At 44.7% G+C, this 18,147-nt stretch overlaps 1 protein-coding gene across 2 annotated transcripts in view; it reads right to left on the bottom strand.

Moving 5' to 3' along the window:
• Positions 1–3,617: 3,617 nt before the first annotated feature.
• MYOF (myoferlin) overlaps positions 3,618–18,147 on the bottom strand; it is a 155,763-nt gene continuing 141,233 nt past the window's right edge. For both annotated transcript variants that reach the window (XM_079900916.1, XM_079900917.1), the window contains 6 exons: positions 14,044–14,185; positions 11,645–11,744; positions 7,851–8,041; positions 5,659–5,768; positions 5,145–5,292; positions 3,618–4,238 (listed from right to left, as the gene is read on the bottom strand). In XM_079900916.1, the coding sequence (XP_079757042.1) occupies positions 4,200–4,238; positions 5,145–5,292; positions 5,659–5,768; positions 7,851–8,041; positions 11,645–11,744; positions 14,044–14,185 (730 nt within the window). In that variant the 3' untranslated portion in view covers positions 3,618–4,199. The remainder of the gene's footprint in view (positions 4,239–5,144; positions 5,293–5,658; positions 5,769–7,850; positions 8,042–11,644; positions 11,745–14,043; positions 14,186–18,147) is intronic.

Below are 18,147 nucleotides of genomic sequence, written 5' to 3'. Positions count from 1 at the left end.
AAATGAGAAAGGAAGAACAAAACAAAATCAAGCGTTAGCCTGTCAAGATTTTCAGTGCCCTGTCACTCTCAGGACATTGATGGAGATTTATTTTCCTAATGAAGGCTCCAGCGTTAGTGGTGGCACCTGCTAGAATCAGTTAGGACTAAGTGTTATTTAATTCACAATGAAGCGACAATCTGACTGGGCTGTGATTAGTTCCAGCTTTTAGCTATCATTTATAGGTCACCAGGCGGCTAACAACCTCAAATGAGGGACCATTATCTTTTGACAAGATGAAGTGTTTTCTGGGGGGGATGGGAGGAGGGGGAGGGGTGCTACCCAGAAAGCCCTGTTCAGTATTCTCTCTGGGAATTACTCATGCCTAATAGGGCTTCGCCACCACTTACTCAAAGGAGCTACACTGGTGAATACCAGTTAGGTGTGCTGAAGGCAAAGGAGGAAAAGACTTTCCTCAAAGCCATTCATGTATCTGCTCAGCAACTACCTGAGTGAGGCGCTGTGGGAGAACGTGTTGCGGGGGGTACCTGCAAGGAAGGCTGATATATTCAGCCTGCACATTTTGGTATATGGCTGTTCTCGTTTTTTACAGCTGTTCTCCATTTTGATGGGGTGAAGCATCTGTTTGGATTGGTCGGTGCCAGTGCCGTAATGATGGTTAAATATTCCAAATAACAATCTTGTCTGGAACCCTTTTTCATTTTGTTGATGGTTTGCCTCGCTGTGCACTTCTTAGCTTCTTTTAACCGCAGTGCTATACCACCAGTGGGAGGGCTGTCAAGAGGAGCATGGAGCTCAGATGGTCAGGTAATGAGTGACAGTAGCAACCCAGTGTGGCTCTATGCTGATACCAAGGACAGTGTGCATCTTCTAGAACATGTGAGAACGTTGTCCTGTTAATATATGAAACCATGGTGAGATCAGCCAACAGTTCTATTCTAAGCAGCACAGAATCGAGGGGAGCAAGAAATGGTTCGATAATGGCACTGCTTTTGGACATTTAGACAACGTTATACTGCAGTGGGACTGTCTTGCCATTATTGCTGAGTTGTGCACTGTTGGTGAGACTGTAAATGGCTGTAGACACTATGGAAAAAAAGTATGGAGCTTCTTCAAAAAATTAAAAATAGAGCTAACCTGTGACCCAACAATGCCACTTCTGGGTATTTATCTGAAGAAAACAAAAACATTAATCGAAGAAGATATATATACACTCCATGTTCATAGCAGCATTTTCCACAATAGCCAAGATATTGAAACAATCTAAATGTCCATTGATGAATGAATAAAGAAAATGTGGTATATATACACAATAGAATATTATTCAGCCATAAGAGTGGAATCTTGCCGTTCGTAACAACATGGAGGGACTTGAGGGTATTATGCCAAGTGAAGTCAGGGAAGGACAGATACTGTAAGATCTCACTTATATGTGGAATCTGAAGGAAAAACAAAACAAAACACAAGCTCATAAGTACAGAAAATAGGTTAGTAGCTGCCAGAAGTGGGTGGAGGGGTGGGAGTGGGTAAAATGGGTGAAGGGAATCAAACAGTATGAACTTCCAGTTATAAAATAAATGTCATGGGGATGTAACGTACGGCATGGTGAATATAGTTAATAATACAGTATCGCGTATTTGAAAGTTGCTAGGAGAATAGATCTTTAAAGGTCTCATCACAAGGAAAATAATTGTGTAACTATGGATGGTGTCAGATGTTAACTAGACTCACTATGGTAATCATTTTGCAATATATACAAATTTGAATCATTGTGTTCTATACCTGAAACTAATATAATGTCAGTTATTTCCCAATTAAAAAAAAAAGCAAATAAATACAAATATTGAGGTGAAATTTCCAGACCCCACAAAAAACGTTAAGAGGAAAAGAACCCATACTGCCTGGGTTCAAATTCCAGCTATACCATTTATTAGCTGTGTGACCTTGGACAAGTTACTTAACGTCTTTATACCTCAATTTCTTTTTTTTTTTTTTTTACCTCAATTTCTTAAAAAAAAATATTTTAACTATTTTAATTTCTAAAAAAAAAATTTTTTAATTGAGGTATAGTTGATTTACAACATTGTGTTAATTACTGCTGTACACCAAAGTGATTCAGTTATGTATATATTGTGTATATATAATATTTATATACATTCTTTTTTAAAATATTCTTTTCCATTATGGTTTATCATAGGATACTGAATATAGTTCTCTGTGCTATACAGTAGGACCTTGTTTACCCATTCTACATACAAAAGCTTACATCTGCTAACCCCAATCTCCAACTTCATCCCTCCCCCAACCTCCTTCCCCTTGGCAACCACCAGTCTGTTCTCCATGTCCATGATTCTGTTTCTGTTTCATAGATAGGTTCATTTGTGTCATATTTTAGATTCCACATATAAGTGATATCATATGGTATTTGTCTTTCTCTTTCTGACTTACTTCACTTAGTATGATAATCTCTAGTTGCATCCATGTTGCATTATTTCATTCTTTCTTATGGCTGAGTAGTATTCCGTTGTAAATATGTACCACATCTCCTTTATCCGTTCATCTGTCAATGGACATTTAGGTTGTTTCCATATCTTGGCTATTGTGAATAGTGCTGCTATGAACATAGGGGTGCGTGTATCTTTTTCAATTAGAGTTTTGTCTGAATATATGCCCAGGAGTGGGATTGCTGGATCGTATGGTAATTCTATTTTTAGTTTTCTGAGGAACCTCCATACTGTTTTCCACAGTGGCTGCACCAACTTACATTCCCACCAACAGTGCAGGAGGGTTCCCTTTTCCCCACACCCTCTCCAGCATTTGTTATTTGTAGACTTTTTAATGATGGCCGTTCTGACTGTGTGAGTTGGTACCTCATTGTAGTTTTGATTTGCATTTCTCAAATAGCGAAGTTGAGCATCTTTTCATGTGCCTACTGGCCATTTGTATTTCTTCTTTGGAGAAATGTCTAATTAGGTCTTCTGCCCATTTTTGGATTGGGTTGGATTTTTTGTTGCTGTTGTTGAGTTGTATGAGCTGTTTGTATATTTTGGAAATTAAGCCCTTGTCGATCGCATCATTTGCGAATATTTTCTCCCATTGTGTGGCCTGTCTTTTCGTTTTGTTTATGGTTTCCTTTGCTGTGCAAAAGCTTTTAAATTTGATTAGGTCCCATTTGCTTATTTTTGTATTTATTTCTATTGCCTTGGGAGACTGACCTAAGAAAACATTGGTGCGATTTAAGTCAGAGAATGTTTTGCCTGTGTTCTCTTCTAGAAGTTTTACAGTGTCGTGTCTTATGTTTTAGTCTTTAAGCCATTTTGAGTTTGTTTTTGTGTATGGTGAGAGGGTGTGTTCTAACTTCATTGATTTACATGCAGTATGCCTCAATTTCTTCAAGGGCAAAATGGGATTAACGTTACCTACTACCTTTATAGGATTACCTTGAGGACTACATTAGTTAATATGTATAAAGCATTTAAAACAATGGTGTGCATGGAGTAAGTACTTTAAATAAGTGTCAGTTTCTTATATTAGCCTCAGTTTGGCCCACTGGCCAAGCTTTGGCAGCACACTGATAAGGGGTTTACAGCCAAGTGGTATGCCCTGGCATGCCATCCACTGAGACCCAGACTAGAAATTGCCTCCTTCCCAGCTTGGCCCACAGCTACAACAAACAGGTATGTGTCAGAGGCAGAATGTTTTTATTTGGGTTCATCACAGAGGATGAATAGTCTCATGACATTTATCCATACAAAATATAACAATGGTTGCAGGCATAAATAAAAATTCCTCCACCTATTCTAACTACTTGGTAATGCACAGTCCTTTTTTGTTGACTACAGATAAAGAAGTGTATGAAGTCGAGATGTAGAAATTTTCAAATTTGATTTTCCAAAAATTGAATTACAGAACTAGGACACAGAAAAAAAAGATAATTTTTAAATGGAACCAGCCACCTTGAAAAATATTCTGAAAAAACATGGTTAAAACTTTTAATACTTCAAAAGATAAAAATGTTGCTTGTTGGCCTGACGTGGACTTAGAGCCTCTGGGAAGTGGTGGGCCTCGGTGAAGTAGTGTAACGTGCCCCTGGAATATCGTCTCAGACCCAAACAAAATCCCTCTCGGTTTTGATCTGTAAACAAGAGACAGGACGCCCTCATTGCTGGATGACTCTGGAAAAGAAGCCCTTGCTTCCATTATGCATTTGGCCTCACAATCTTCATTGACAGATAGTTCTGAAAAGGAAACAGAAAGAGGGCCATGTATGGATATAAATGAGGGATTCTCAGTCTCGGTCCTGTTGACATTTAGGACCAGATGATTCTCGTTGGAGACTGTCCTGTGCATTGCAGGGTGTTTAGCAGCATCCTCAGCCTCTACCTGCTAGATTCCAGTAGCCCCGCCAGTCATAAATGGGAGTCAAATGGGAGGTTTCCTCCATTCGAGGAACTTGTTGAGATAAGAAGTATATGAAGTCGAGATGCAGAAATTTTCAAATTCGATTTCAGCAATGCAGGCACTTCTGGGCACACTGACAAACCTGCCGTTTGGACTCCCATTTATGACCGTGGAGATTAAGGGAGATTTGAGGGGGAGATTATGTAATGTGGCCCTTAAAGAATGAGGGAGGTTTTAATAGACAAAACATGGGCAAAGGAACAGCCCTGGCAAAGGCATCTTGGCAGGTAAGGCCAATACTTGTCTGGGGAGGCCAGCTCTCTAGTTTGGGTGGAGTTCAAGGTTTGTGTAGGCCCATAATGAGCCCAGGATCTGTGAAATGGCAGGAGTTAGGATGCAGGATGGTTTGGAACAAGAGAGTCTGGAGGCAGGAGGATCCGTCAGAAGTGCTGGTTGTGGTTTAGACACACATTCATAAAGGCCTAAGGGATTGCTCCTAGAATTCCTGAGACCGAAGTTTTTTTTTTCAGACCATGCAGTTCTGCCTGTAATTCATGAAACTGTGAGAATGTAATCCTTATCACAGGACGCAGTACTCTAAATTTTCCAAAGGTTGACGGGTTGTAACACCACAACTGCTACATAGGTCATTTTACCCGATGGCAAAGAAGGCAAGTACCAAGTGAGATGACCAACCATAATTCACACCCAAAGAGCCAAGACAAGAGGGCAGGGACTCATACCGGTAAGGAGTAGAGGAGCACGGCCACGAAAAGCAGCACGATCAGCAGGACCAGCAGGCCGATGATGACCCACTTAAACCGCCGCCACACGATGAACCTCATGGTCTTGCATGGGTTGCTGAACCAGAGGAAGGAAGTTTCTGGCCGGCTGCATTGCAAAGAAATGGTTTTACCTACCAACTCAGGAGGGACAGATATTTTATACCTCCGAGCATAATAGTTTAAAGAATGATTAACAACATTTTATAAAGTCAAGAAAAGATATTATTCCCCTTAGTTGGCTGAGAGAGACTTTAACCTTTTATGGCTTTCTAAGATGCCGAAGACACACTGGACTTTGGTTTCATGGGAAGGAGAATGGTTAAAATGAAGCCAGATCACCAGCCTCTCCCTCCCCCATCTCCCCTGTTCAGTACAAAATTCAGACAACAGCTAATCCATTGCATTAAGGCAATTGGAAGGGGGGCTTTCAGACTGCAGGTGTTTGGGGATCAGAACAAAGAAGGTCTCTCACTTTGGTGGGTCCAGCTTGGGGTTCATGTTGGGTTCATCCCGTCCCTTCCCGGCTGGCCTCTCGTCGGCCTCCTTCTCATTGAGGACTTCCAACGTCATCTCCACTTTCCCCTTCAGTAAAGCAGAACAGGTTAAACACATGACATCACGTTTCACAAATATTTTCACTTCGACCCAAGGAGTATTCCCCGAGCAATGATTTTTACTCTTGTAAAACAATCCTTAGATTGCCTTAAATGTTCCTCAAGAGATTTCATCACATTTCCTCTTCCATGTGTTTCTGAACCGACTCCTTGTGGGAAACTGAGAGGACAAATTGCTTTCCCTCCTCCCTGCTTTTCAGTCTCCGGATCCCCATCATTCTAACTTTCCCACATCTGTCTCCTTGCCTGCTCGCATACCTCCCTTTGTAACTTTACTTGGACCCAGAATAACCTGAAGATGGCTGATAACAATAGCTAACTTTTTTTTTTTAATTTATTTATTTTTGGCTGCATTGGGTCTTCATTGTTGGTTCTTCGTTGCTGCGCGCAGGCTTTCTCTAGTTGAGGCGAGCGGGGGCTACTCTTCGTTGTGGTGCGTGGGCATCTCATTGCGGTGGCTTCTCTTGTTGCAGGGCTCGGACTCTAGGCGCACGGGCTTCAGCAGTTGTGGTACGTGGGCTCAGTTGTTGTGGCTCACGGGCTTAGCTGCTCTGCAGCCTGGGGGATCTTCCTGGGCCAGGGCTCGAACCCGCGTCCCCTGTATTTGCAGGTGGATTCTCAACCACTGCGCCCCCAGCCAAGTCCCACAATAGCTAACATTGACTGAGCATTAAGTGTGGGCTCCAAGAGAGCCATCGTGCCCCCTTTGGTACCCCCACTGCGTGGAGCAGTGTTGGCACTTAGTGGGCACTCGATGTACACTAGCTGAAGAAATGCATGAGTGAGTGAGTGAATGAATGCTGCCTCCCTGTTCACAGGTTCCTGACTGGTGCACTGGGCACTGCGTAAGCCTTCTATATGGATAATCCCGTGTAATGCTCAGGGCAGCCCTATAAATCAGGTACTGCTATGATCCTCGTGTGCACATGAGTACACTGAGGCTGCGAGAGGTCTAGAAACTTGTCCACTCTTAGAGCCAGGCTTAACTAAGGTTGTAACAGCCTTTCAAGAACCGTGGCGCCCACAAGGTCACCAACAATTTGAGAGCTTCCGACCCTGACGCTCATTTAGGCGATGGAGCACAGATGCCTCCTCTGTCGACGAGTCAAAGGTGGGTGTCTGACTATGGCAAGGTGGTCCTTCTTTCTAAGCCTGTTCCTCGAATCTATAAAATGTAGGTAATGGCTGCTTCATGGGGTTATCCGCAGAACTAAATGAGGTTATGTACAAACTACCCTCTAGTGGCAGGAAGCTTATAAGCGGTTTCCTGTGCCAGGGGTAGAGGAAGTGATGGACTGCAAAGGGCACAACAGAACTTTTGGGGTAATGGGAATGTTCTGGATCTTGATTATGGTGGTGGTTTCATGAGCATATACATCTGTCAAAACTCATCAAAGTGTGCACCTTAATTGTACTTTAAGTGGGTGCAGTTTATGTAAATTATACCTCAAAGTTTTAAAAAACAAGATTATGAATATAAGGCATTTAGTATATTGTCCGGTTTATAATAAGTGGTGTAAAATATGATTATTAATAATACGTAATGAATTAGGTAGTCTTTTTGTGACAGGGCATGGTAACCCGCACTTTTGCTTCTACGATAAAATTATCTTCAGTTTTCCAAACGTGCTTGTAACTTATGGCCTTCATGTTCATTGGATGTCAACACTCCCTGTTTCCTCCATCTTTAAAAAAAAAATTTTTTTTTAAAGATGAGGACAGCTCAAATTTGAAGTTTCTTTTTCTGTACTGAAGTGTACTGGAAGCTCAGCATAAATTAGCATTCCTGGTGGAGGAGAGTCCTAAAGAAATACAGCGCAACCACTTGCGTTCCCAGTTTTCTGACAATTCCAATCCCTCTATCTTCCACTCAACCCCAAACATGTGCTAACAGCATCCGCCACCTTCTCCTATAATCCCAGGTACAAACCTTTCCCCAAACTTAAACTACCACCAATTTAACCTCCCTTATCTTATCCAGAGCAAATCTACTCATAAAGGGCAAAACCTCAAGGAGAAAAGGAATAAACGAGCCTCAGCCAGTACATACAGCCATCACACGGGAGCCATCTTTATCTGCGTAGCACGGCCACCATCCTTTCATGGACTTCTGTTCAAAGAGAGAGGCGGTTTTCACTTTAAGGGGGTTCACGGCTTTGAGGTCAGGAATCATGTCCAAACTGCATTTCTCTGGCGATTTTGCTGGAATGATGCTGCGATGCAAATCGAGTTCCAAGAAACCTAGCCAAGGAAACATTAAACCCAAATAAATTTCAAGTGGATCAGACGTTGTTCACAAGTGAACAGAATGTACCTGTCAGAAGAGAGGTAGACCATGACTCTGAACAGGTGACAGGTGAGTTAGAGAAACGGACCCTGGTAGGCAGTTAAAATTTTTTCCAGATAGAATGAAAAGTGGCAGAAGTAGTATCTGTCCACTGCTCTGCATCTCACAGAGAACAACCCATTTAACTTCTCAGAGATAGGAGCATAAACAGAGTTCTTCTGCAAACACAAAAGAATTAAACATCTCCAGCCAAAATTTCCACTGAACTTGGAATTTGCTCTTATTGGTTCTAAACTTCCCCTAACATAGTCATTTGGCTTTGGGTAAAGAAAACTGGTACTTGGAACATGGGAAGCTCCATCGAACAGTCAAGTTCAAGTTTCTCCAGCGTAACCTCAAAAACAAGCGCTTGAGAAGGAACACTGAATGCTCAACAGAAAGTTCTCCCCAGGAACTAGGAAGCCCAGCTCAGGGTGCCCGGAGAAGCACATTTTTTCTTCCATGATGTGAGGCATTAACTCTTTTGTCGTTACTAACTGTCTTTAACTGACTGTCTTTGGGGCTTGGGAACTCCCAGGAAACCTCTCCTTCAGAAAAAGGTATGTGTGTGTTGGGGCATGTCTGTGGACTACAGGGACAAGAGGTGGTCTTCAACAGTGGCAGCAGAGAGTAACAGGGAGGTTGTGGCAGATTCTCTATAAACTTTTAGGCTCAGACACTGCCCTTCATCTTACAATGCATCCATAGCCCACAAGCCTTTCTGGAACTTACACCTGCTTTTTTTTTTTTTTTCTGTACTTGGGCCTCCCACTGTTGTGGCCTCTCCCGTTGCGGAGCACAAGCTCCGGACGCGCAGGCTCAGCGGCCATGGCTCACGGGCCCAGCCGCTCCGCGGCATGTGGGATCTTCCCGGACCGGGGCACGAACCCATGTCCCCTGCATCGGCAGGCGGACTCTGAACCACTGCACCACCAGGGAAGCCCCTCACCTGCTTTTATTTTGTCTCTCCTTTTGGTGATAACTGCAACCACTTGCCCACTAGCCATTTAGAAATAAAGTCATTCTCTTTGTTATCAGACTATTTCATTTAAACTCCAAGGGAAAACCCTCTACTATTCTTTATGCTTTCTAAGTTAGCTACTACTTAGCTACTACTGTGGACAGGGAATGTTGCCTGCCATGCCAGTAAACAAAGAATGTTGCCCATCATCCCAGTTCTACAGGATCAAGACTGAGGCTGTGGGGTTCCCTGGTGGTGCAGTGGTTAAGAACCCACCTGCCAGTGCCGGGGACATGGGTTAGAGCCCTGGTCCAGTAAGATCCCACATGCCGCGGAGCAGCTCAGCCCGTGCACCCCAACTACTGAGCCTGTGCTCTAGAGCCCGTGAGCCATAACTACTGAGCCTGCGAGCCACAACTACTGAAGCCCACGCACCTAGAGCCCGCGCTCTGCAACAAGAGAAGCCACCGCAATGAGAAGGCTGCGCACTCCAGCAAAGAGTAGCCCCCGCTCGCTGCAGGGCTACCCAACACAGCCAAAAACAAATAAATAGGGGGAAAAAAAAGACTGAGGCTGTGCCCTGAGGGGAGTTCAGGATGGAGAAAGACAGGAAGCATTCTGACCTTTGGATCTGCCTCTAGATAGTTAAGATGCATACCTAAGGAATAATTTCCAATAATTTCCATGGGCCCAGGATCTTGTATCTCCGCAAACACAGAAATGCACTAAAATCATTAACTTGAGATGTCTGCTCTTTGTGATTAGCAGTAATCTTTTGATGTTTGACTAACTTTTTTGTTTTTCCAGCAAAAACCTCTTGTGTCCTGGCTCCCCCCTTACCTCTTGGGAGTAGTTCCTCAGAGCTATCTGAGAGGCTGTCTCCTGCGCTGTAGTCCTCCGTAAGATCCCCAAACTCACAACTTTTAGGTTGTACGTTTTTCTTCAGTCAACACTTTCACACTCATTTGTTTGTTCAACTCTTATTAAGAACCAGCTAAGTCAAAGGCACCGCACTCAGTGTTGTAAAGGGTAGAGGGATGAACAAGACACAGCCATTGGCCGCTGTGGGCTTTTCCTCTGCCAGGAAAGATGCTCTGGAAGCAGGGAGGTGAGCTAGGGGCTTCTGTAACAGCTGGCTACGAGAAAGTGAGGTCTGAACTGGCAAGTGGCAGAGATCAGAAAAATAAGAAAATAAACGTGCATGATAAAGCAGGTTACATGGTTTAGGAAAGCGGTAGGAAAGGAGAGGAGGACCCACAGAGGACCCCGGGTGCTTCTGCCTAGGTGGCTGGGAGAGGCTGTGAGCAGCAAAAGCGGTTCATGAGGTGAGCAGGTATGAGGTCAGGGAAGAAAGGCTGAGTTTGGTCTTAGTCACGATAAATTTGAGGTGCCAGCCAAGCACAAAGGTAAAGTTTCTGGTGGCAAATGGGGAATAATCATCGTGAGAGCTTCTTTTGTTCAAACTGAGACATAATTGACATAGCGCATTGTGTGCGTTTAAGGTGTACAATGTGTCGGTTTGATACATTGCATGCTGCAGTATGAGTCGTCATCTTTCTTGTTACTCTGTGGCAGGCACGGTGGGCAGTCAGGCTACACCTCTACGTCTAGGAGTTTTACCTCGTTGAAAGTGAGAGTTGAAGCTTTACCTTCAACAGAGGTGAGGGCTGGTAAGTCACTGAGGGAACGTGGGGAAGAGCCGCAAAACCCCAGGGAGGGCAAAGGCCTGTATTTAAAGAGGAAGAGGGGGACTTCCCTGGTGGTGTAGTGGTTTAGAATCCGCCTGCCAATGCAGGGAACTTGGGTTCGAGCCCTGGTCCGGGAAGATCCCACCTATTGCAGAGCAACTAAGCCCGTGCGCCACAGCTACTGAGCCTGTGCTGTAGAGCTCACACACCGCAATGAAGAGTAGCCCCCACTCACCGCAACTAGAGAAAGCCCGCGTGCAGCAACAAAGACCCAACGCAGCCAAAAATAAATAAGTAAAATAAATAAATAAATTTAAAAAAAAAAAAGAGGAAGAGGAAGAAACAGAGCAGGCCAATGAGACACCCAAGGCCTGGGAGAGAGAAAATAAGAAGACTGTGCTTTGGGGGGACCCGGGTGTATGCCAGGAAATGGAGGGGCTGGGCCGGGGTGTTTTAACAAGGGCCTTTTACCCCAGAGAAGGGCGGGGCACCAGGGAACTGTAGTGACCGCTGAGAGCAGCGTGGAGGAGGAGGGAGCCAATTCTGAGGTGCTGAGAGCAGGGGGAGAGGTTTGGAAGTTGAGGTAAGGCTGTGGCATCCCTGAAAACAAAATCTGTGTCTTCCTAGCAAGATAGGAGCTGGTGCAAAGGCCCTGGGAGTGGCTGGGGCCCGCAGCGCCCACTGTGCCCACTTCTCAGAGGACCTGGGGCAGCGGATGGGCAGGCCACCCCACTCCGAGGACATCCAGGCAGGGGGTGGGACCCCACCCCACAGTATTGGAGAGTTAAATAATTGATCCCAAGTTTTAATTGCTTTTACTAATTTCAAGCACAATTTCTTAGAAAAAAGTATCCAAAGGTAAGCCTTACCCAAGTAGTCATCCAGAGAAAACTTGTCATTATCCCATATCTGAATGATCAGTTTGGGTGGGACCCGAAATTCAGTTTGGTCCTTACTCCAGAAATGCTCCTAAAATGCCAACAGGAACAGACAAACCAAAATGACACTGATTACTGGATTCTTAACACCCTCCCCTTGGGCCTCTTGAAAACCCAGCATCAAGGCATGGGGCCTCTTCTCTCCTTTGCATCCCCACCCGAAACCCTGCCCTTTGGCCTACCCCTCTACCCCAGGTGGACATAAGGCAATCGGGCTCCCCAGGAAATCTCAGGACTACCAGCTGGGTGACAAAAAGGTTGTCCCAAGCAATTCCCAAACAGAACGTTCCCTGCCATGTTCCTATCAGTGTGACTTCCTGCTGCCACTCCTGCGGTTTGGAGAGTGACGATATCTCGTGCCCTAAAGACTGTAGCCTGCCTAGTTGATCCTCCCAAAGCCAAGCCATCCCAGGCCAGCCCGAAATATCCCCTGCAGAGGAGTTACTTCTGCTCAGCGACGTCCCCGACCCCCATTTCACATGGGGATGAGGAGATGGGGGCCCAGGTTTCACTCTTTTGTTCGTGCAGATTTAAAATGTCCTGGCATTTCTGGCTTTTGAAAAATATTGCTGGGTTTTATATACCGTGGTCATCTAAGACCCTCAGATCCCTCAGCCTAGACTCAGGTGGGGAGAGGATGGGATAAGTGTCCTCTAGGTTCTCACCTGGTGTCGCTGCTTCTGCCCAGACAGTATTAGCCCAGGATAATAATGACGTCCCCACAGCCTGATTACACCTAAGTTCCTCTGGCCCCAAAAGAAAGGGACATCCCCCAGTGCTTCATGAATTTGAAGGAAGGTGGTTGGATTGTTTTTCAGATGACATTCCAGGAATGGTCCCTTTTGCAGGGCTCAGAGGGCCTGGCTCTGAGGGGCTGAGAAGCCCACTCTGCTGCTGTCTGGCCCTACTTACTCGGCTGTCCTGTGTGGGGTCATGCTCCAAGGACTACTCAGGATGCTGAGAGGTCCAGCCCTCGATGTGAGTAAATAGGAAAGGTAACTTTATTACCTAAAGGCCTACCTGACCCCAAATCCCTCGCTTTCCCCCCGGTCCGTCTCATTATCTGAAAGTGTGCATGGTTCAACATCAGGATGAGCCTGTATGTCTCTAGAAAGTGCCCTTTGAAGGCATTCATCTCACCTGGACAGGGAAAGTGCTCACTAGAGCATCAGCACTGAGTAGGGCCAGCAGGGGGTGGGGCCTGGCCAGATGGGACATGAGGCAGGTATATTCTGATCAGGTGTAGGGTGAGGAGGTGACCGGGCAGAGCTAGGAAAAGTTTATAGAATATGGCAGGAGGGGGTGGGGAAGGGAGAAATGGGACAAGGGCCTGTAATAGACATCCTAAAAGCTACCCAGGTTTTAGGCCCCCCTTTTTGGATGAAAGCACCAGATTTTCCTTAGAGGTTCCCTTCCCCTAGTCCATGCAATGTGGGGAGAAGTGACTTTATCCCTAACTCCACAGTCTCGCCAATCAGAGCGCGGCAACCCTGGTTCAGAGATGGACACGTGGCCTCAAACAGGCAGACGCTGGGGCCCAATTCCAGAACTCTGGTTGGTGCCTTTGGGGATTCATTCCCCTCTCTCTGCTGAGGTTGCCGAGAGGGCAAGATACAAGCTGGGGCTGCTGGCAGCCACCTTGCGCTCACCAGGGAGCGAGGCCCATGGAAGAAGGCAGGGCAGAGGGGTGGAGAAGGTGAGAGCAGTTTCTAAAGACATCAGCTCAACCCAGGCTCCAGGCGTTCCTTAAGCCAGCCAACCCTGGACTTTTTAGTAATGTGAACCAGTAAATCACTTTTCTTGGTTTAAGCCAGTCTGAGTTGAGTTCTCTGAGAGTCTTATAAATTACCACCAGGAGGGCCCTGAACCCTCACGGAAGTGCTCCCGAAGGAGGGCAGGCAGATGCTTAAGTTTAATAAGGAAGGTAAGAGCGATATTTCACCTACATTAATATTTTGCCTCTGGTTAATTAGTGCAACAGTTCTGCTTATCAGGGGAAGAAATCAGTCTCCCTGTGACATAAACATATACTTAGGTGGTTGTATGTATTGACGCAAGACCCCCACTTACCAGATCCTTCCCCCTGCTGCCAACATGTTAGTGGAAGCAGAGTTGTGCTCCTTATACTTCTGTTATAACTACACAAATAACCGCCACAGCTGTGTGACCCTGGGCAAGTATCTACCCCACTGGGGTCTCAAAGTCCCCATCTGTAAAGAGGAGCCGGACCCATGACCTCCCGGACTCTGAACAGCCCCAACCTTTTCTGAGCATCTGCATTAAGGAAGACCCACGACATCCACTCCCCACTGGCCTATTTCAGAACTCACTTTTTTAGCAACGAGACAGAGCTGTTCAGCTGGAAGGTAGTCAAAAGGGAAGACAAATCTCCAGTTAAAATTCCCTTCACCATCCAAGGACCTGTAGTGGACATCTGTTTTCTGTTTGTTTTCTTCACTGCCAGGAATCCAACTGAAAAGCAGAAGCAAACAGACTTAGCTACATGTGATTGACAAGTAATCTAGCCGCAAAATTGCGCAGTGATTAGGAGAGAGTGAAGGGCAGGAGAATTAATGCACTTTTCTTGGGCAGGTTCCAGTTATCTATGGAGCTGGGGGGGTGATTTATGAAGGGGAGGCACTCTGTTGCATCCAACACACGTGGTAGCCAAATAAAATATAATTCCTCTCAAACCAAAGCAGGAAACCCTTTAGACTTCAGTTAACAGGGATAAGGTGAAATTTTCTGGAAAATATCAACAATTTAGCTTCTATTTTGAGACTGGTGAAGCTTGCTGGCTATGTTTTTAGTCTCCCTATAACTATAACTCATCAGTGTCTGTCATCACTGCTGATAGGCTCAATGAATATGGGTCAGTTCAAAATTTTAGCATCTTCTTTTCCATATTTTACTTAAGCAAACAAAACAGGCACGACTCAAGTAATCTTACCACTTCATTTGTAAATTATTCTTAAATTTACTATGATCACATTAATGAGACTAGCAAGGGAGATGTAGGCTGCTATATCCATACTCCTATCTATGAAAATTCATTTCCATCAACAACTGGACATCTTAACTTTTGACATTTGGAAAGTTCCCTTTGGCCTGTGCCTGGCACACCAGCAGACCAGTTGGAGGGAGGAATGAATGAACATGTCTGGGAGGAAGTGTTATCACATCTGCCAGCTATGGGGGAAGACTCCTGGTTTGGAACCAGAGGAACATGAGATTTTAGACTGAAAAAGGAGTGGAATGCATGGATCTCAACACCCACTACCCATTGGAATCAACTGGGGAGCTTTTAAAAATACTGATGCCAGGGCTTCCGTGGTGGTGCTAATGGTTAAGAATCCGCCTGCCAATGCAGGGGACACGGGTTCGAGCTCTGGTCCGGGAAGATGCCACATGCCACAGAGCAACTAAGCCCATGTGCCACAGCTACCGAAGCCCATGTGCCTAGAGCCTGTGCTCTGCGACGAGAGAAGCCACCACAATGAGAAGGCCGCACGCAGCAATGAAGACCCAATGCAGCCTCCTCCAAATAAAGACTGTCAGTAGGAGACAGGCCTGGCTGTGAACTTGCTCTGCCATTAACCCTCTGAGCTTCATCTCCCATCTGTAAAATGAGGTTAATGATATGTGCTCCCTTCACATGGTCAACCTGAGGACAGAATGAGAAGAGCCAGAGTGGGAAGGGGAAATCCTTAACTCATGTTAAGGATCAACTACTATGAACCAGGTATGTAGATGCCTTATTTTATTCTTTCCAACTGTATAACAAGCTCCATCTCACAGGTGAGGAAGCTGAGGTTCAGAGGGGATGTACATCTCATACAGCCAGTAATGGACAGAAATAAGTATAACTCCCAGGCCTGTCTGACTCCAAAGTCCAGGACTATTACTCTCCTTCAAAGGACCATGGAGACTAGAAATTCACAAGCTAATATTAGGTCCTATTATTAGTAGTGGTATTTTTTTATTTTTTGGGGTATGCGGGCCTCTCACTGTCGTGGCCTCTCCCATCGCGGAGCACAGGCCTCCAGACGCGCAGGCTCAGCGGCCATGGCTCATGGGCCCAGCCGCTCCACGGCATGTGGGATCCTCCAGGACCAGGGCACGAACCCGTGTCCCTTGCATCGGCAGGCGGACTCTCCACCACTGCGCCACCAGGGAAGCCTCTAATAGTGGTATTGATAGCAATCAACTATACTAGTTTTACTTTTTCTAGTCAATTGACTAACCAGGTAAGCTGAGTTGAAAGATTCCTTTTGACAGTTAACTTTTAAGCTTTTGAACTAACTCACTGAAGAGAGTCCACACTCTGGCTGTGACCTTGGTAGCTTCAGCTTCTAACCCATCCCTAAACAGCACCATCATCCTCCCCTAGACTGCTCACCCACTGTAGCTTTTCCCTCTTTTTCATGAATCTTTCACATTTTAATTTGAAAACAAGTTAAACAACTACTCTAAGTGTATGCATTTGTGTACTTGTACGTATAACTTTGTATGTAATACCCATATGCTTGTAGTGCTAAGGATGTTATTTGTACATTATCCATCTTTTCACATAGAGTAATTAGATTTCCATTCCAAATATGACGTGGTACTTTAGATCTTGCTTTATTCTTGGATTACTGGAGTTATCTCTCAGTCCAGTACTGAGTTTGTTTCCCTGATTGGGAAAAAAATGCTTATGATAGTCAAATAAATTTGCATATATATAATTAGCTGGAATTAGTTTTCCTTGGGGAATGGTAATAAGATCCTGAAATGAGAAAGAATAATGAAGAACTCGATGAAACCTTCCCTGTTTATAGTGAACCTAAATGACAGTAATTACGTCTTTAACAAAGGTTTGATTGAAGGCCACTTGGGATCATAAGTGAAACTTTGTTCTCACTTTATGAATATATTAAATTTCAACAAGTCTTATCTTTTACATATCAAGGAACCAAACTCAATCCCTGTGGACTAGTAATAATAATAGTATGATGGTTAATTTTATGTGTCAACGTGACTGGCCGTGGGGTGCCCAGATTAAACATTATTTCTGGGTGTGTCTATGAGAATGTTTCCGGATGAGACTAGAATTTGAACTGATGGACTCAGTAGATGGACCTCCCCAACGTGGGTGGCATTAGCTAGTCTATTGAAGGCCTGGAACAGAACAAAAGGCAGAGGAAGGAGGAATTCACCCCCTTTTTCTGCCTCACTGATTGAACCAGGACATCTCATGTCATCTTCTCCTGACCTCAGACTGGCATTTACACCACTTCGAACTCAGGCTGAATGATACCCCCAGCTCTCCTGCGTCTCCAGCCTGCAGATGGCCAATCGTGGGACTTCTTAGCCTCCGTTATCATGTGAGCCAATTCCTCATAATCTCTCTCTTTCTACACATATGCACATCCTACCTGTTCTGTTTCCTGGAGAACCCTGACTAATGCACATAGTGTTTACTATCTGCCAGGTGCTATCTTAAGTGCTTTGAGTAACTCAGTCTTCTGAATATTCCAGAGTGGTGGATACTATCATTATCTCCAATTTACAGATGAGGATCAGTAAGCTTACTAACTTGTCCAGCTAGTAGGGAAAGTACCGGATTTCAACCCAGGTAGTTTGATTCCAGAGTCTGACTTCTTAATCACTGGGTTCTGTACTCACTATCAACGTATAACACAACATGTGCAACTAAGGAGCCTGGCTGCCACAACTAAGATCCAGCACAACAAAATAAATATTAAAAAAAAAAATATATATATATATATATATATAAAACACAAAACTGACATCAACATGAATTATTTGGAATTGAACTATGCAAGTAACAGAATAATGAACACCTATGATGACGCTTTGCACGCTGGATGCAGGCGCTCAGTAAATGTTGGTGGAATGAATGATTTTTTTAAAATTATGCTAATGGGAGTGATGGTGGTGGGATGAATTGGGAGATTGGGATTGACATGTTAGTTATCTATTTTATACATATTAGTGTATATAAGAGCCTGCTGTATTAAAAAATGTAATCATAATTAAAGTAAATCAAGGACAAGGAAACAGATTGAAAACCTAAACAACAGTTTGGGAGAAGATCTATAAAATCTTCTAGATCTATAAAATCTTCTATATGAATCCAACAGTTTAATGGGGAGAAATAAATCTAACAATTGTAGCAGCTAATTACTAAAGGTTATCTTGACTAATGGTAACCTTTAATAAAGAAATTGGAAGAGCAAACAACCAGATGTGTATGAATTTAATTAAAACTGTGGAATAAAAAGGAGGAGGAGGAGGAGAGAAAGCGTCAGAGGGCTTCCCTGGTGGCGCAGTGGTTGAGAGTCCGCCTGCCGATGCAGGGGACACAGGTTCGTGCCCCGGTTCGGGAAGATCCCACATGCCGTGGAGCGGCTGGGCCCGTGAGCCACGGC

Source organism: Stenella coeruleoalba (genome assembly GCF_951394435.1).
Source record: "Stenella coeruleoalba genome assembly, chromosome: 16".
Lineage (NCBI taxonomy): Eukaryota > Metazoa > Chordata > Mammalia > Artiodactyla > Delphinidae > Stenella > Stenella coeruleoalba.
Note: the sequence above shows the minus strand (reverse complement) of the source record. Positions and strands in the feature narration are given on the sequence as shown.